This window comes from Mauremys reevesii, linkage group 4 (genome assembly GCF_016161935.1).
Source record: "Mauremys reevesii isolate NIE-2019 linkage group 4, ASM1616193v1, whole genome shotgun sequence".
Lineage (NCBI taxonomy): Eukaryota > Metazoa > Chordata > Testudines > Geoemydidae > Mauremys > Mauremys reevesii.
This window is the reverse complement of record NC_052626.1, coordinates 3365621-3385833: the sequence shown is the minus strand read 5'-3', so window position 1 is coordinate 3385833 and position 20213 is coordinate 3365621. Positions and strand designations below refer to the sequence as shown.

Below are 20213 nucleotides of genomic sequence, written 5' to 3'. Positions count from 1 at the left end.
TGCGCGGCCTCAACCAAGCGTGGCCGAAGGGGAGGGGGCGGAGCGGACTGAACCAACGCTTCGCCTCTTCCCCAGAGTGCGAGTCAAAATGGCCGCCCGCAAGGGGAGGGTGTCACATGACCTTCCCAAGGTACGTCTCAACGCCGATTGTTGCCGGAAAGGGCAGCGCAGAGCACTATGGGATTTGTAGTCTCCGGGATCTCGAGGGTGAGGCGTAACTGTCCCGGGGGGCTAGTGTCACGTGACCCGCAAGATGGAGGCTGTACCGAAATGGCCGTTGGGAAGGCAACGCTCCAGAGCCGCGGGTTTGGATGCCCGGAAGTGACGTAAGATCTCTGTGTGTTGGTGTCTGACAGGAGGCGACGGGGCCTACTGCTGCCGCCGCGGGCTTTGGTCTCGTCCCGGCCTCTCGCCCTCATGACTCAGGTGAGTCGAGCCGGCGGCGGAACGGCCCCTGGGTGGGGAGGAAGAGCCCCGCCGCAACCGAGCTCCGCGTGCGGCGAACAGCGCCCCCCGGTGGTCGGGGGCCGGGCCGGGGTCTGCTCCGCTCGCCCGCCGGCCCCGAGCTCCTCCGGCAGCCCAGCTCGCCCTGCAGGCCGGGGGCTGCTCCCGGAGAGGGGCGGGCCGGTGCGTGGCTGCTGCACGCCTGAGGCGCCCCCCCCCTGCACCGCCGCCGTCTTCAGGCTGTGCCGTGGCGCCCCTCTCCCGCCCCGGTCACCCCCTCGAGTCCCCGGGCGCGCCCAGCTTCACCGTGCAACGCCCGTCGGAAACGGCAGCGCCTCGTGCCGCTGGGCGCCCCCCCCGCCCCCGAGTCCAGCCTGGCGCCGCCGCCCGAGCGAGCCGGGTCCCAGGCAGGCGCTCCCCGCTGAGCGCGCCCCGGGCTGGTCCTGGGGTTTGCAGACCCGCCTCGGCTCCAGAAGACACTGAGATGCTGTGCAGCAAGAGGGCAACCTACAAAGGTCGCCAGATCCTCAGCCAAAGGTAGATCCCGGATCCCGAACAAAATTCCTTTGCCGTGGGAAATTCCAAAATAAATGAGGGGGGGCGCAAGTGGGGCAATTTGCCCCGGGCCCCACAGGGGCCCCCACGAGAGTAGAGTATTCTGTAGTATTGCAACTTTTTTTTATGGAAGAGGCTCCGAAAATTGTGTTGCCCCAGGCCCCCTGAATCCTCTGGGCAGCCCTGTCCTGCAGAATGGAAATTCTGAAACTTCATTTAGAAAACTCAAAACGGTGCTTCCGTTTGGCTTTCTTGAAATGTTTCTGAGGCTCCCCCAGCCACCCAGAGTTCTGGCAGCCTGCCAGGCTGGGACCCCCAGTTGTGGGGCAAGGCACCCGGCAGACTGTGCTGGGACCAGGGTTGCTGGAGCCCGTGCTGCCAAGGAGCCCGGAGGGTGAGCTGGTGGGAAATGAGGCAGGATTCAATTCTTAACATTTTCGGTTTCTGGCTGTTTTGTCAAAATTGTCTCATTCTCATGGAACGTTTTGATGAATTGGCATTTTCTGATGAAAAATGTTCCATTGGGAAATTGCCATGTTGCCAATGAGGCTTTTTAGACCAAACCCAGCATTTTGCATTGTACCTGAAAGTAGATGGGGAAGCAAGGCAGAGCTGGCAAAACAAGTGCAATATGCTAACATCATGCCACTTCACCAAGTAGGTAGGCCTTCTGTTATCATTGAACCTTCAGAGTTGTCTTTAAGAATAGCCCTAAGTAGAGAACATTCAGTAATCTAGTCTGGAGGGGACAAAGGTAGTTCTGTCTTTAGTGTCCTATGATTTGTTGGTAGAATCTAGAAATGGAACAGGCCTGCTAGGTTTCAACTAATCCATAGTTTGAGGAGATTGTCAATATAGAGATATTATTTGTATTGTAGTGGTACCCAGAGGCGTGTCCTTCTAGCATATTTTCCAAAGCTGTCCCTCTGGAGGGAGTTAAATAAGAGGCAATTTTCTGTTAATTTCTTCAGCTGTAAACTTCTGTCTGAAATGGTGGTTTATTTGTTGCATATTCCCTTTTCTATATTATGGTGTATATCAGAGTTAGAATACAATTAACAAGCACAAACAAGAAGGTTTTATGCTACACAATGTTGGGGATGGCATTTTTTTCATTGTAATTTGACTCACAATGTGTGTGTGTGTACGATGTACTGCATTGTGGTTGCTTGAGAAACTTAAAATTAAACTTGGTGAAGCTCTTAAATGTGCAATAGGGAACAAGCCTCTACTGGACAGGAGAAGGCCTAGATGGGCGTGCTGTGATTCTAGGTTTTATGGTACAAATGAGGATTTGGGGGAGGCATTTCAAAGCTCCCTTGACCTGGAATAAGCACTTGAGCCCTTACTTCCTATTATTCCCATGTAAAGAAAATCCCAGGTAGATAATTGGGGGTCATTACATAATATTGTTTGTGAAAAGAGGATAATGTGTAGGTCAAGCAAATTTAATACAACTTTTCCAAGATAATCATGATGTTCCTAACAATAATTCTATTGGTATTTATTGTACTTCAGTTTTAATTTTTGTTATTAGAAGGGACTAGTACTCAACAGTTCATCTAAATGTTTTATAGGAACAGTACCACACTTTGCTAAGTGCAAGTTATTTGAATAGAAACATTTCTCTGACTAGTGAATGTATCTTGTTCTAACTTCATGGCTAACAAACTAAGTAAAGAGATACAGATTCTGTGCACTGTTGTTTATTTGACGATCACAGGTTTTGTTATGTGTGGTAAACCCAAATGTGAGTAGTCACATTTAATTCTGTGGGACTGCTCACATGCCAAGTTATGTGTACAAGTTTTTGCAGGATCTGGGACTTACTCCATATCACACTAATGATTCTGGTTCTCTAGCAATCATCTTTTAGGATGATGTTAGCTTCATGTGTCTGTTGGATTCTGCATACTCCTAGAGTAAAATTAGGAAGTGAGGCAAAGAAAAATAATCTATGTAAACAAATACACTTAAATAAAGGAAATAAAGAGAAAAGAAGCAGGGGATTTAGCTGCTAGATTGCGTCACTAAGCTTGTGAATAGTGCAAATTTAGTGACCAATTGTCACAATCTTGTTTCAGAGAATTGTGGTGAAGGGTTTTCTTAAAAACCTGATACAAGATTATAATAGGAAAGGGGTAAACTTGTGTATTTTGCTACACAAATTTGTTTTTACTTTGGTTGTAATTCTTTACCTCATTGCTAGTGACTGCTATGTTCTATATTTAAACATTGTCAGATAATTGTCTCCCTCCAGACTCAGTACTTCACCGGTGTGCTGCTTTGCAAATTAGGTGTCAGGGAGTTATAAAAGTGGTGAAGAGAAACTTGCCAGTGACCACAAGTCCTTACTTTTTAGTACCAGTTGACAAGAAGCAAAATGATGAAGCGTTGTAGTCAGTTTAACAGATGAAAATCTGATTTTATTTAAAATTCAGAAATCTGATGGGCACAATGTTCATATGTATTTTGTCTGGGGTCATGAACAAGAGTGGATCTGTCAGTTGTAGTCTCTGCCATTGTTCAGCTTGTTTAAATACAAGGAAGAGGTGAAAATGTGTAGTACAACAACGGGGACACAATGGAATGCTTGAAAAGTGTACAATTCAAAATGTTGTTTCCTTCAAGTTTATTTTCATAATTTCTTATGCACAGTATCTAGGTTTTAGAAGTCTGTTCCTTCCTCTGTGCATAACCCCTGTGGCTGATGCTGGGAGCAACTGTGCATGAATAAGTGGATAATGATGGCAAAATGAGACTTTAAAATTATTTGGCCAAATTTTTCCTCAAAGCCAATTGATTTCAGTGGGCTTTCAGAATCTAGTGCCAGGTCTGCACTACAGATTTCTGCCCGTAGAGCTGTATTGGTCAGGGGTGCAAAGAGGTGCGATTCCTGACTGACATAGCTTGTGCAACCAGAAGTCCTTAGCGTGCATGCAGCTGTGCCAGGATATGTGCACTTTTGCCAGTTTCTTTCATTTGTAGGGAATGGTTTTATTATACTGGTAAAAAGCTTGTATAATTGCATCCTCACTAGGAGCACTTTGCTGGTATATTATGCTAGTATTCCTGTACTGGTAAAGCACATCTGGATGTAGCCTAAAAGGGTAGAATCTGTCTAATCATTATCTGAGAATAAAATTCCATTGCCGCAGTTTTTAGCAGCCTGACTCTTTTTCCCAACCACAAATTTAATAATTCTGGCTGCAATAAAATAGTAAACAAAAGAGTTACTTCTGTGGTTTATGAACCAATAACTATAAAAACAACAAACAGAATTATACTCAAAATAGAGGCTAGGGGTATTATGTTTATTTAATAAATAATAATAAGTGTGTCAGTTCAGTGCAATTGCAGCTGTATTTCCCCTCAATGATCCAACCTGGGCACCCACTCTCAGGCAATGGCTGGGGAGCTGGAAGCCTTTCTGGGTGGAAACATGTGTCTCTTTGCCTTCTGCCCAGGGTTTTGCCAGGCTGAGCGGTTCCCTGCCTACACCGTGTTATCTCCAGCACAGACAGGCTGCTGATGGACACCTGCTTACTTCCTCTTCAGAGACGGTTAACACAGGTATATTTGCTACAGTTATAAAGTACCACAAAGAACTTCCTATGCAAGCCTTCTTTATTCTTAAGGTAAAAAGCACTACTAAGAAAACATATTACAAACAATAAAAGAAAAAGAACCTACACACATGCTAATAAGCTTACTAGATATCACCCTAACATGGATTCTGGCAGGAGCAGTCCTCCAACCTCCCACCCAAGGGGATTCCTTGTGGTTACAAATTCATTACAACTTCAGCTCAGAAAAAGTACACAGTCCTTTCAACGCTATGCGGAGGATTGAGGTCCTTTGAAGACCAGGGTCTCATCCATTTGCTGGTTCAGGAAGAAAGCCCATGAGCCAGTTTAAAATTAGGCTAATTATTCAAAACCCGTTTCTTTGGCCTTTGGTCCCCGGAGAATGCAATCTGAACTGGTATATGTGAGCCTCTCCAAGGCGGTGGCGTCAAGGGGTTGATAACAGAGGATACGTACATTAGCAGCTCCTCTCCCTTCTAGAGAAGGTATGTACAATGCTACCATAACACACAATTGCATTTTTAATACATGGTACCTCAGAGGTATTAACCCTAATTCAGTAAGGTTTAATTTAACTCAGTAAAGTTTATCTTAATTCCATAAGGTTTGTTCAAGATATTGTCAGTCTGTCACAATAAGAAAAATAGTTTTGTAGGCAGAATGGCCCCTTATAATTGTTTGTTAGAAATGATTCTGAAATAAGCATTCCCATTCTTTTCTAAAACTACAATAATTTAATTTAGTAATGTTTGAGAACTTTTCAAAGCACTTATTAAATAATGAATCCTACCCAGTGCTCCCGTGAAAGAAGGAGGAAGATATTGAACCTCCTTGCAGAATATTAAATTTTGAAGAGTGCATGGCCCCTGCTGTCCTCCAAGGACATGTGTAGTAATTGTTTCCTCTACACAAGGTTTGCTTAGTACAGTAGAACCTCAGAGTTATGAACACCAGAGCTATGAACTGACCAGTCAACTATACACCTCATTTGGAACCGGAAGTACACAATCAGGCAGCAGCAGAGACCAAAAAAAAAAAGAAGCAAATACAGTTTAGTATTGTGTTAAATGTAAACTACTGAAAAATAAAGAGAGAGCAGCATTTTTCTTCTGCATAGTAAAGTTTCAAAGCTATAGTAAGTCAATGTTCAGTTGTAAACTTTTGAAAGAACAACCATAACGTTTTCTTCAAAGTTATGAACATTTCAGAGTTACGAACAACCTCCATTCCTGAGGTGTTCGTAACGCTGAGGTTCCACTGTATTCACTAAAGAGAATTATCAGTACAGCTCATTGACTTTGAAGCGTTCAAATGGATGTTAGGCAGATTTCTTCAAACAAGGGAATTTGTGCATCAACCTGACACAAAAGGGTAGTGATCTTCAGCTCACATTACTTTGATAAGTTTATGAACTTCAAAGCTCTGTCCAAAATGAACATGGTCTCTTAATTGTTTTTATTCCACCAGTGTGGTTGTGTTGAGGGTCTATTTGATGCAAAGTCCCAGTTTAAACACACTATTAGGTAGGTAAGGCCCAAAATACAAGTTCTGTAAAGGAAAGACTTTTTAACAAATATAATAATACCTTTGACTTTAAATTAATGTGCATAAGAAAAGCACTTTGCTAGTTTGTGAAAATCAGAAAGCAAAACATGTTTTATTTGTCCAATTGGAGCATAATGCAAAATTAAAATATCAGCATGAATGATGAAGAATAAATTTGATTTTTTAAAATGTCTGTTTAATGATTTAAGAGGCCTAAGTAAAATGGATAATGAAACTCTTTAAAATAAAACACTGAATAACATATTTAAAATTTTGTTTGTCACAGATGGACCAGTCGTCTCCAACCTACATGCTTGCCAACTTAACCCACTTACATTCTGAACAGCTTTTGCAGGGCTTGAACCTCCTTCGCCAACACCATGAGCTGTGTGACATTATCCTTAGAGTTGGCGATGTCAAGATCCATGCGCACAAAGTGGTACTTGCTAGCATCAGCCCGTATTTCAAAGCCATGTTCACTGGAAATCTTTCAGAGAAAGAGAACTCTGAGGTAGAGTTCCAGTGCATTGACGAGGCAGCACTGCAGGCTATAGTGGAATATGCATACACAGGGACTGTATTCATCTCGCAGGACACCGTAGAGTCACTTCTTCCAGCTGCAAATCTTCTTCAGATCAAACTTGTACTAAAAGAATGTTGCACATTTCTTGAAAGCCAGCTAGATCCTGGCAATTGCATTGGGATTTCTCGTTTCGCAGAGACGTATGGCTGCCATGACCTCTACTTGGCTGCTAACAAATACATTTGTCAGAATTTTGAAGACGTTTGTCAGACTGAAGAATTTTTTGAGCTTACACATGCTGAATTAGATGAAATTGTTTCAAATGACTGCTTGAATGTTGTCACAGAAGAGACAGTTTTTTATGCACTGGAGTCTTGGATCAAGTACGATGTGCAGGAGCGACAGAAGTACTTAGCACAGCTGCTACACTGTGTCCGGTTGCCACTGCTGAGTGTTAAGTTTCTTACTAGGTTGTATGAAGCAAACCATCTTATTCGTGATGACCATACTTGTAAACATCTACTGAATGAAGCCCTGAAATACCACTTTATGCCTGAGCATAGACTTTCCCATCAGACTGTGTTGACAACACGACCACGTTGTGCTCCTAAAGTACTTTGTGCTGTAGGAGGAAAAGCTGGATTATTTGCTTGTTTGGAAAGGTAAGGAGTATTAGTGAAACCAAGTGGTTTTAACAAGCCATGCATTAACATGCCCCTCCAGGTCAGGGTTGAGACAGTCTTTGGGTTGTAACTGTTTAATTTGTAATTAAAGGGCTTCAGTCTTGACATTGTCAGTGTATCAGCGTATCAGCTCCTTTCATGAGCAGCCAAATGACTAAAAATCGAATTTAAAAAACATCAGAGGACAGGGATGAGCATACTATGCTCTTTATTTTTATATATGATCTTCCTTGATACGTGTTCCTTATTTGTGCTGAGAACTTTTCTACAATGTAAAATATTGCAAAGCCTTAGTAGATAGTTTGGGTTGCATGTAATTAAATATGAAATTTGTTAACAGTACAGGTATTTTCACTCAGTTTTTGCCTTGGTACCCTTTCAGGTTTTTACTCTGTATATGATTTTTGTTACTCTCCCCAATCACCAGTCTAGACTGCCAAATAGTAAAAATGTAGTTTAGGTGTCATAGATGTGCGCCCTACAAAACCTTATTGGTGGGATAAAACAGACCTTGTACTTAACCAGAATGTATAATTGGGACTGCTAACTCTTATTTTTCAAATGATGTTTGAGATGGTATAACTTTGTAAGTTACATTTTAGTGCTTTGAATCCTTGATTGTAAGTAGTATAGCTACACCTTTAGTTAAAGTTGCTTTATACTTTCTCCTACAAGCCTCTGTTTCCAATTGCTTAAAACCATTTAGTCTGAAATTTTCCAAACTTTGTGTGTATTAGCAAAAAGAGTTCTGTTTCTAAGAATGAGATGGGGTGGGGGGGTTGGGAATTAGGTCTGCCAAATTCAGATAAATGGTTGGATAATTTAAGAGCTGTGTAGTGCCTCAAATGTTTGGAACAAGAACTTGAAATTTGGCAGTGCAGTGATCCTGGGGCCAGAAATGTGCCTTTTGTTGTCCCCATGGAAATGTTAGCCTCCGAATCTGGTAATTTACATATACCCAGTATAGCTTACTAGAAGCATGTTGTTACAATATAACATTCTATCTGCTCTCAACATGCTCCAAAGCACAGAGCTAGAATTGGATGAGAGTGAATGCTTGGAAGAGGGAGGGGGAGATTATGCAGCACTAATAGCAACAGCTGCTGTCACCTCCATGGCCTAGGAGAAGCCAGATGTGCTAGTCTCACTTGTAAATGATTAATTATGTAGGTTACACAGCCCTTTTTTTTTTGAGCAAGGGCTCATATCCTTACTTGAGGAGGTAGACTAATGTAATTTCTCACCTTTTTAGAGACAGGGTAATTGAGAGCTTGCACAAGGTCCTTCTTTATGAATAGACCCCAATGGTCATATTCTATAAACATCTCTCAGCGTTGTGTCAGATGCCTAAAGCAAACCGTATAAAAAAAAAGACAGAGAAACATGACTTCTTTTCGGGTGTTTTCCAGTTCTAGTATTCTTGGGTGTTGCTTATAACATTTTCAGACAAATGTGATGTTTTGTTTTGTGGTTCATAGTATACCGTTAACACTAAACATTAAGCCTTATTATACTTTTGTATGATAGAGTATTCATGTCACCGTTTCTTGGTAACCGCACCTGTATTCCCCCTCCATGGTCCCTTGAGGATACCCGCATACGGTTTCCAGCTCCCAACCATCACCTGTCTTTGGTGGAGACCCATGTCACTCTCATTCCTGCCTGGGGTTTTAAGGCTGCACAGCTCCCTGCCCACACTGTGATATCCCAGCAAGCCAATCTGCCTAAAGGCTGGTCCTGTGCTTTGCTTTCTCTCTCAGGACTATGAACAGTGCGTTGCCAGTTACTGCACAGCTCACTCTTTGCAAAACGTGTATTCTTAAGGTAAATGCATTACAGAGAAAACATAAAAACAACCAAAATTCTGATATGCATGCGAAAATCTTACCAGAGGTTATTCATCAGTTTTTTGTGATCTCTAGTAGGCCAAAGTCTTTCCAGCCTTTCCTCAAGGATTGGGGCCCTTGGTCAGGAGGTCCCCTCCATTTGCTGGATCAGAGAGAAGGCCCTGTGTGTCAGTTCAAGGTCATCCTTTTATACCAAAAGCCCCTTCCTTGTCTTGTCTTTGGAAAACCCAGCTTCAACCAGCATATGCAAACCTCTCTAGAATTGTTTAGTCTTAGTGACTGGCCTTAATCACCACCCACTGTTTTTATTTCCTGGATGAGCTCTGGTAACCCTCCCCCATGGAGTAGAGTGCAGTTGTACATAAACCATTTATAAATTGAATACATTGGCACTTAAAGATACTGGATGGGGTTGTAATATCTTTCACAATTCAGACCATCTCTTAGAGTAGAAAGGCTCGGTTAGTATCCTGTTAAATAACTTGAAACCAAACTTATACAATTACATGACTTAAAGAAAATTTTAGCATGTCATTTGAAGTTTTTAATTTTTGAGGTAACTATTTTTGCTGCTATGTATATATCTCTGTAAATCTACATATGATTTACTGTAGATACAACTGCTTAACTTTCCCAAATTTGATCTGAAAACATAGCTTTCCTGAAGCAAAGTGTTAATTGAAAACCACTATTGGTACAGAAGACAATCAGGGTGGGAAATTGTCAGTTCCTTAGATTTAAGGATTGGAGATATTTTAATTGAAAGTTTCAGTGGCTTTCTATTAAATCAAATAGTGTACTTTTCTGATATTCTCTCTGGAGCTGTTCTTCTGCAAATTCCCACAGTGAAGTACTGATTGTAAGACTATCCCTTCCCAATATTTTTGTCAGAAATCCATTGCTTTCTGCTGTTCTCAAGCCTTTAGCAAATGCAGTGGAATAGGGAGCTTCTCCTGTTCCCTACTGTAATTGACTAAACTGAAGTTCTTGAGTTCAAACAATCCATCTGGACATAAAGAGCTGTTTGTTTATTTAGCTATTTATTTGTTTTAACTTTTCTAATACATTCAAGCTGAAAGGTAGCTGGGGGAAGAGCAAATGCAGATATCTGCTCCACCAGATCTAGTTGAAATTGAGCCACACCACTCTGCAGCATGGAATGCCTTCTCCTGCAGGACAGCAGAGCTGTAATATTTGTTGTTGTATCTTTATCAATCTCTGCCTTGAACCTTTCTGTGAAGACTGAGGTTGCTGGATTCTGTAACTGTCAAAGAAATAAAGGTCTGGGAAAAATCCAGCTGTGATCACTGGAGTCTCATTTGGGGTGTGAAACTGGCCCAGAGACTGCTGAAGCTGGATTTCCCATGGCAGCTTTTAATACCAGTTGCCAGCAGATTTCTGGTCTTGGTGACCATACAGTGTTGATATATTTCATGGTGACTTTTGGGAATTTTCTCTTCCTACCTGTGTATATATAGAGGAGGGATAGCTCAGTGGTTTGAACATTGGCCTGCTAAACCCAGGGTTGTGAGTTCAATCCTTGAGGGGGCCACTTAGGGATCTGGGGCAAAAATCAGTACTTGGTCCTGCTAGTGAAGGCAGGGGGCTGGACTCAATGACCTTTCAAGGTCCCTTCCAGTTCTAGGAGATTGGTATATCTCCAATTATTACCTTTCTTTATTACCTACCTGTGTATATGTAGAGGAAGAGTTACCTCACTGAATAACTCTCACACTCATTAATCAATGAGTGTGAAATACTCAGTAGTCTTGGATCTGGATCAATTGAGGCCTGATCCAACTCTCATTAAAGCCACTGGAAGGTACATGAGTATGGAACATACATTTCAGTCTTAACAAATAAATACTTCTTGGTGGGACTTAGCAAAGCTTCAAAGAGTAAAGTCTGTTCACCTAATCCAATTTCTCTATTTCTTCTCCAGTGTTGAGATGTATTTTCCCCAGAAAGACTCCTGGATAGGTCTGGCGCCTCTTAGCATTCCCCGCTATGAATTTGGAATATGTGTCCTGGACCAGAAAATATATGTTGTAGGAGGGATTGCAACCCACATGTGTCAAGGCATCAATTACCGAAAACATGAAAGTTCAGTGGAATGCTGGGATCCTGATACAAATACCTGGACATCTCTCGAAAGAATGAATGAGAGCCGAAGTACTCTTGGAGTAGTGGTTCTAGCAGGAGAACTGTATGCCTTAGGTGGCTATGATGGGCAATCTTATTTACAGTCAGTAGAGAAATACATTCCAAAGGTTAAGGAATGGCAACCAGTGGCCCCAATGAGTAAAACAAGAAGTTGTTTTGCTGCTGCTGTCTTGGATGGAATGATATATGCCATTGGTGGTTATGGTCCTGCCCATATGAACAGGTATGTACTCTTGAGGTCTGCAGGGTCAAAATAATATGAACTTGGAAAACCAGTGATAATATTTACTTTGTGATCAGCAGCCATTTGTAAAAGTTTCTATGCAAGATCAGTGGTAATCCACGGTGGGCCTCATTAGTTCTTGTTCTGCTGCATCAACATGAGAATTCATTTGGGGAATCTTCTCAATGTACAACTGAAGTGTTCTAGCTAAGAGCGCAGCTCTTTTTTTTTTTAATACAAATCTTAAGAGAAAAATATAAATGCTTAAAAGTTCTAATGCTAACAATATGAAGATGTAAATGTTTTATATATGTGCACCATGAATAAGTATTAGGGAACACCACCATTCTGGAACTTTAGCTGGAAGATGATCAACGTGTATGTTTTAAGGAGTTAAGATTACAGCCAGTAGAATTAGAGAGGACCTGGAAATCCACATGGTTGGGATTCCAGGTCCTCTCTAATTCTACTGACCGTAATCTTAAATTCTTAAAACATACACGTTGACCATCTTCCAGCTAAAGTTCCAGAATGGTGGTGTTCACAAATACTTATTCATAGTGCATCTTTCAGACATTAGGTATTTACCCAAAGTATGAAAAAAGCAGATTCTAAAGGGCCATTACCTAATGCTTTTGGCCCCAGTTCACTAAGGTACTCAAGCTCATAATTAAATTGAAACTTCCGTGGGATTGCACATGTGCTAAAAGTTAGGCTTGTACTTAAGTATCTTGCTGAACTGGGGCCTTAGACTAGTTTAACAATAAAGTTCCAGTACAAGGGGATGAGCACAAAACCAAAAACAATCACAGGCCCTAGTCCTGCATTCAGATCCCCATAAGGAGTTCCATCGAAGTCAGCAGTGCTCCATTCAGTTGCCAGCTTCTCACCACATGGATCTTGGTCCATGATCCCTTCTGCCCGTGAATCCCCCTGTACATTCCCTTTTTTCCTGGGCCATGGCAAGAACAGGACTGCCTGCATTGCCCTCACCATGCTCATAACACTTGTAGCTCAGTGTTAACACACTAACTATAATCAAATTTCATGCTTCAGCCAGTCACCTGCAGGGTCAGGAAGGATTTTTTTTTTCCTTATGCACAATGACCAGATGTGTGTTGGTTTGTTTTGCCTACCTCTGAAGTATCAGATTGGTCAGCTGGAGTCCGGACAGCAGATTGAGTGGATCAGTGCTCTGATGTGATACAAAGAATCTTCTTTCTAGGTGCCTGGCATGTCTTACTCAGATGCTCAGGGTCTAACTGATCACCAGATTTGGGATCAAGAATAAATTTTACCCCAGGTTATGTTGCCAGGGACTGTGTGGGGGTTTACCTTCCTCGACAGCATGGAGCAGGGCTCACCTGCTGCTGGGCATCTCCCATCTAATCAGTTCCCAGCCATTGTAACAGTATTGTTGACACCTCAGTGTCTCCTGTTCCCTGCCTGTGGCACACGACAGTTTAATCTCCTTTGGACTAATGCCATTGGGCTCAATTTAGGGGTGTCTGGGTGAAATTTAATGGTTTGTGTTATGCAAGAGGTCAAGACTCTGATCTAATGGTCCCTTTTGGTCTTAAATTTTGTGAAATCTATGATCTGGCTACAGGATTAGGGCCATAGGATGCAGCTTACACAAACTTTCCCTCATTAACAATGACAGCAGAACAGCTGGGCATCTCTCTTCAAAAGGCAAGCTAGCAAAAGAAGACTCACTTAAAACAGCAGGATAATCAGCGAAAGGATGGAGAAATCTGGCCATTTGTGAACTACCAATATTTAAAATTATTGAATGTAATATATATATATATATAGACTAGTTGGGCATTGCTGACTTGGCATTTGGTTCTACTGCTGTTGAAGTTCTTGGCACTAAATTAAATGGCAAAAGGATCAGACCCCTAGTTTGTGACAAAGGAGGTGCCGTTCAGCTGATGAATGAATGAGACTGCATAGGTCTCTTAGAGGTGAGTTCTGTTAAATGTTGCAGGGGGGGAACTATTACATTCATCACTGGAGTAATGTGAAGTATACATATTTAATTCCTCCAGGGAAGATTGCAGTGGCCCTGGAGGTTTTTCGCCTCCTCCCAGGGGGGGGGGGGGGGTTGCAGGAGGGGGTGTGGGGCTGGATGTGGCCTGCATCTTGCAGGAGGTCAGACTAGATGATCAATTAAGTATTAAACCAATGTAAATTTTAAGGAAAAAAACACTAAAAACAGACCTCAACATTGAACGGTTATGATAATCTTACTCTTCTCATGCATTCATAGCTTGAACAGCTTTTCCTTTGTCACAAAGGAATTGCCAGTATCACTCACAGTTATGGAGTTACTGAAATTGTGACAGGTATTTCTAGCTTCCCTTTTTTAAAGTTCCCTTTTTATTGAGTGGCTTTGTTTTCCCTATTTATGGACTCTGTTTATTTCATGGTCATCAAGCTCGTACAAGTCCTGGACGATAGAGTAAGCTGGCTGATGTTTAAATAAGCTCCTTGCCTTCTGTGCACTGCTACTCCTGGTTCCCTGTTCCTCTCTCTTTCCTTCCCCATCCCCCACCCCCCATGTCACGGGCGCTGCACATCTGGTCAGGGATGGCTGCATTCCTGTGTCTGTAATAACCACTCTGTCTTCTCTACAGCTCCAGCGCTGGAGAGGTATGTTTTGTGGGGCTGCATGTTACTTTCAAATTTACCCTGAAGTGAGGACATGTCCATCCTCCATTACTGTTCAGTGACTGGAGTTCCAACCCCTGTGTTGCCATTCTTGATGAATACTCCTTTCCCATTTTCATCCCCACCCCGGTCCAGTCTCAGTTGGTGTTGGGGCAAGATGGGAAAATCTTGAGCCTGAAAGACTTCTTGGTTAAATTCCATTGCAGAGTTGTGAAATGTTCAGAATACCTGTTATTGGTGGTTGTTACTTGAATTACAGTGGCACTTGTCCTTCACAAGAATGCTCAGCCCCGCACTCTGTCTTGTTTCGTGTCAAAATGTATCCTGTAGTTATGACCATAATCTGATAACCTCAGAGTACAGGCAGAACGATATTGTTTGGCTATGAGGGGATATTTTTAAACTGTTTTTGGCAATATTGTGGGCTGAATCTTCAGTTATGCGAATTCTACTTTGCTGAAGGATCCTAAGAGGGACTGATCTTTCTGTTGTTGAGTATGTTGGCTTCAGAGCTTCTTTGTGCCAGTCTTGGTGAAAAGAAGTTAGACTGCAGAATTTTTCCATTAGCCTAAACATTTTTTCTCATTGCCTTACATAAAGGAGCAAACTTTTTAGTAGACAAAAGCAAGCTAGGAATCCCTGATGAATGTAGAGAAGTCTCTTGTGGTATAAAACTCAGTGCAAACAAATGTCATTAAACCCAAGCCTTACAAGTTGTTTATTTGTATCTGCAGCATGGAACGTTATGATCCAAGTAAAGACTCATGGGAGACAGTAGCTTCAATGGCAGACAAAAGGATAAACTTTGGTGTTGCTGTCATGCTGGGCTTCATTTTTGTAGTGGGCGGACACAATGGGGTGTCTCACTTGTCAAGCATTGAGAGATATGACCCACATCAAAATCAGTGGACGGTGTGTAGACCTATGAAGGAACCCAGAACAGGTAGGAATGTGTAAAATGCTGAGACGGTCAAGAGATTTTCCTGGTGTCCTTAGAGACAAAATTGCTAGTTGACTTGATAGAAGGATGCAGGACTTGGCCTTCAGACTGTTGTGTCTTTTCCCTGAGTAGATTAAAGATCACTGAAACAATGTGATGTCATGTGAAAATATGACTAAATATTGGATTTATCTTTCATTTTGTGTGAATACATTACAAGAGCATTTATATTACTAATCTAATTATTATAAAATTATACTACCTTTGCTCACATTGAGTCGTACCTTATTCAGAAGTAGACGATTTGAAGTCATTGGGGACTATCTGGGGGCTCAAATACTTTTCAACCAAAGGATGGCAGAATCTTGACAATAACTAATACTGATAGGTAGAAAATGTCATTTTTTAATATCTTTATGAACGAGGGTAAAAATGGGAGTAGAACTATCCTAAGCAGCTGGTTGTGGACAGGCATTTCAGTAGTGCATATCCCTTCCTCCCGGTCTGACTGGGAAAAGGAGGTCAGTTTTTTGTTGAGGGAGGGTGCAGGGTGATTCAGGAAAGGAGACACGGATCTGAAGGGGCACAGATTTTTCACCTATGCAGCCATTTTTAAAAACACCATTTTAGGTGGTTAAAAATAAAAATATAATTTAGCAGAAATTAATGAATTTTGCATCTTTTTCCCTTTAATAGGAGTTGGTGCAGCTGTAATTGATAACTACCTTTATGTAGTTGGAGGTCACTCAGGGTCATCCTATCTGAACACTGTACAGAAATATGACCCTATCCTGGATACCTGGCTGGACTCTGCTGGTATGATGTACTGTCGATGTAATTTTGGTTTGACTGCACTTTGATGAAAAGTGTGAACTCGTGGATCTAATGTGAAGATGGAACTTTTTCTGCTTGAAAAGATGCCCAATTCATGGAGACCATAAGCTGCATTTTCTGGGGTTGGAGGAGTGGGGTGAATATTTGATTGACAGAGTTGGATTTTTTTCCCCCAAAATTGGCCTTGGTTATTGTTAATTACACAAAACAAAATAAATGGAAACTTGTTGCCAATCTAGGGTATGGACTACATCCTGTTACTGGCATGAAATGGTTATCTTAACGTTAGGATACCTGGGATAGGATTAGAAAACCTAATGTATCCTTTCACTTTTTAGAGCTTTTACCTCTTCCTACTATGAAACATGCAGTTTACTGTGCTAGGAATGAGAGATACTTGAGTATGTTGTATGACTGGACTGTTTGTTAATAGTTGTCTGGCTGTGTGTTCATATTGAGAAAATGCCAGTGCTTCACAATCTTTTTTATGAATAGTAACTAAAGGGCTGCCTTGTTTCTGAATCTCAAGGTTTGTAAATAATAAATGCCATAGTATGTTGCCTGTACACTCTCCTTTGTTACCTGCTTAATGTGTTTTTGGGCTGGGGATAATTATCATGGGTGACTATTTAAATTAATACATTTTGCAAGGTAAGTTTAATGCCTTTTATTATATTTTGAACCTATTAAAACAAATTGCAATCAACTGACTCGTTTTAACTTTCCCCTATATTTTTGTTGTGGACAGACTAATGCTAGATGAAATTACTTACCTGGTCTGCAGTGTGCTTGTAACCATAATACAAAGAAAATTTTAAATGATTAATTCATCAACAATGTCTTGGTTTTCTTAAGTAGCACAGCAGAGTTCACAGCATAGGTGTAAATATTTAGAAAGATGTGTCCATCCCATCCTTGATCCTAGCAGACTTGTGTTCATATTTCCTTGTAACTTTTATTATTTTTTTTTAAGAATGTATGATTCCTTTTACAGAGTGTTCAGGTATCAAAATGGTGCTAAATGTAGGATTTACCACAAGGCTGTTACCAATCTAGTGCAGTATGCATAAAGCATGATTTGTTTTGATTGTTCTCTAGTGTATTTGTTTCTCTCTATCTGCTTGATTAATTTGTGCCTATGAAAAATGTCAGTAATAACACAACATACTCTTAAATTTTTTCAATTGATCTATCTAGTTTAATATTCCTGTTTTCACAAAGTTTCTAAATATGGACTGGATGAAGAATGCATCTCTGCCTCTTTAGACGAGTTTTGCCTTTAAAAAATATCACATTGAATAAAAAGCACTGGGCATGGTTATTTATACTATGCAGATATCCTTTGTAACTAAATCCTGAAGGTTGGTTCTTGTGATAAACGGGAATCTGAAGAAGTCTACTTCAGTGATGGCCCTACATTTAGTTAAGCTTTGGGTGGATAAATAAAAAATTGAGGTTATGTGATGACCATTTATTTAAAATAAATAACTGAATAAATATTAATTTAGGTTACTAGAGTATGTTTTACTAAATGTTTCTTTCTGTTTTAAGCAAGGAATCACGTTTATCTTGCATTCTGTTCTAATATTTGTACTTATACTTGCAATTCTGGTAACTTGGTACATTTTTCTGCTTCTGGGATTATTCCCACCCCCGTCCCGATTTTAACATAATAATCCAATGTATGTTTCCCCTCACTCTTAAAATCCACATACTATTATTCTTGAAAGTGCAATAATGTTAGACAAAGTTATTTTAAAAGCCATTTATAAGAACATAAAATAAGGTGTCCTGGATGTACTTAATTTATTCTGAGTTTCTGTAAAACTAATTGCAACCAGGCAAACTGCAGTTTTCCTTGTTCTTCCATAAGCTAACATTCAGATTTAAACAATGAGAGAACTGTCTTTTTAACCATAAAAAAATCATGTTTCACCAATGTTTGCATGAATTATGAAATCCTGCAAATATTCTTCATACTTTACTAACTTGGTAGAATTCAGCAGGATTTGTAAGCAAATACAATGGACAAATTTAGCATTTTATATGCTGCTTATTTGAATGACCTATTGCTTATTCTAGTTACATAGCAATAAGAGCATAATTGAATGATTCCAGTTGATCTGTTGATAGAAGACAGGTAGCTCTATTGTACATGGACTGTTTGTGCGGAGAAAAGCAGTTTTAGGAACAGGTCACAACCAAAATCATGTTAGTCTGCTGTCTAGGCTGACTTTTCATTTTGTTCGAGTAAATACCCAAGCTGAATGTTTACATATGCTGTTTTGCTTTCCAGTTAGAATTTCATAGCAATACCATTGATTTTTGTGAATTAAGGAGTATCTTATCCCGCATCTAAACAAGATAAAAATGCTCAAGAACCTAGTTTGCAAAACAGTGTTTAATTGAGTTTATGCCTTGAATTGGCTACATGTTTTTTGTGTAATTCAGTATGTACTGAACTTTTTTAGGAGTTTGATTAATTACAAGAGTACTCCATGAAGGCAGGTTTTTAAAATACAGACTTAAGTCTCAGTTGAATCATTAGTAAACAAAGTTCATGTGTAGAAAGTGGCACAAGATACAGACATAAGTGGTCTGGTGTCAGTAAAAAGAGAATAGTACATACCTGACAGGTATGGTGATGGTTCGTCAATATTTAGCTAGCACCTTTCATTTAAGCATCTCAAAGCATTTTACAAGAGCAGTGTACATTATTCCCTTTATTTAGGCTATAGTGAAACTAATTTATACTAAATAGACTTACCACTTTACATGACACTGAGGTTAATCCAGCCTATTGCTAAATTTAGAGTACTAACCCAAGCAACATTTCAATATGCAGGTTTGATGTTAAGAATGGAAGAAGTAATAGTTAATGAAAAATCCTGCTGTTTCTAGATGCAGATCTGTTTAGATTGGATATTGATAGAAGTGAATCAATGTAAGATGCAGAATACTCACATATGCTGTACATCTATCAAGTTTAGAGATGTAAACTAATAAATATAGCATGTTCATTTTCTGTTTTGGGCGCTGCTTGTGCTCTTCACCGAAGTGCTCCATTTTAGGGAGATCTGACACAACAATCAGTTTAGCATTTAAAATAAATAAACCTATTACAGCCTGTACCAACTTTCATGCAATCTGAAAGCTAAGACCTTCAAATAAGATGTCATACAACTTTAAATTATCATCCAGTTCTATTTCTTAATCACTCAAAAAAAATTTTTAAAAGCACTTTAAAATAGGTGTGAGTTTGTATGTGCATAAGTCATTGGATTTTCACTCAGATATTTAGAAGAAACTTAATAAAATGCCATATGCAAGTTTCCTGACAGTCATTGCTATTAGAAATGCTTTGATTTTGGAATAATCCTGTTTGAATCTCTGAGAGAACAAATGTCTCCAGTATACATCTCTGAAGTCCCAAATAGCTAACTGTTTTACTGGAGGTAGTTAAGTGTTGCTTTTGTGAATTTGTCATCTGTAAGTCCTCATTCATTTATATGAAACAATGCAAAAATTTCCAAGTTTGCCTTAAATTCCTGATATTTAATTAAAACTCAAAGAACTGGATGATAATTCCTATATTTTGCCTTATGTCCTGTGCTGTACATTAAACCCAAGGAGAATTTTAACTTTTAGCAGGATTTAGAACCATTGTAGAGAGAGTACTGTATTGTACTCCGACTTGTGAGGAGTGATTTGGTTGTGAGTTTCAGATGAGAAATGTAATTTTGTATGTACAGTGTTTTTATGTGTACACTTTTTTTAGCAGCAGGATTTTATTTTCATTATTGTTTACATAAGTGGCATTTGAGTTCAAGAAAAAACTGCTGAATAACTTGCATTCTTGTTCTTAATAATGTTTGTTTGCTATTGTGATAATGCTCTGTAACAATTTGTTGTAACAGTATTTCATTTAATGTGAAATATTTACTAAATAAATCGGGGAAAAAGGATTTTATTTTTACATTTTGGCTGGATGGTGAATGCAAATGCATGCTAGCTTTAATCCTACTTTTAAATACAATGACATCCATGTGATTTGGTCCCTTAAGGGGTTTGAGGCTTAATTGAGGTCTGAGGCCTCAATTCCCAATCATGGATTAAGCCGAGAGAGAGAATAATTTTCAGAAATCTGCTTCCTGACCTTTGTCTGCATGTGGCTTTTGAGAAAGGACTCAAAAAGT

The 20213-nt window shown here is 40.2% G+C and overlaps 1 protein-coding gene across 5 annotated transcripts; it reads left to right on the top strand.

Annotated features, from left to right (window-relative positions):
* The first annotated feature begins 111 nt into the window (after positions 1-111).
* KLHL28 (kelch like family member 28) lies at positions 112-19993 on the top strand. Of its 5 annotated transcripts, none has more exons than XM_039537924.1 (6): positions 116-426; positions 4467-4572; positions 6418-7316; positions 11127-11570; positions 14978-15186; positions 15880-19993. In XM_039537924.1, exons 2-6 carry the CDS (start codon positions 4531-4533, stop codon positions 16041-16043), a joined length of 1758 nt encoding a protein of 585 aa, XP_039393858.1. In that variant the 5' UTR covers positions 116-426; positions 4467-4530; the 3' UTR covers positions 16044-19993. The 5 variants fall into 5 exon arrangements, with proteins under 5 accessions (XP_039393862.1, XP_039393858.1, XP_039393860.1 ...); XM_039537926.1 differs by having other exon boundaries at positions 270-326; XM_039537925.1 differs by lacking the exon at positions 116-426 and adding an exon at positions 807-981.
* Positions 19994-20213: the final 220 nt, after the last annotated feature.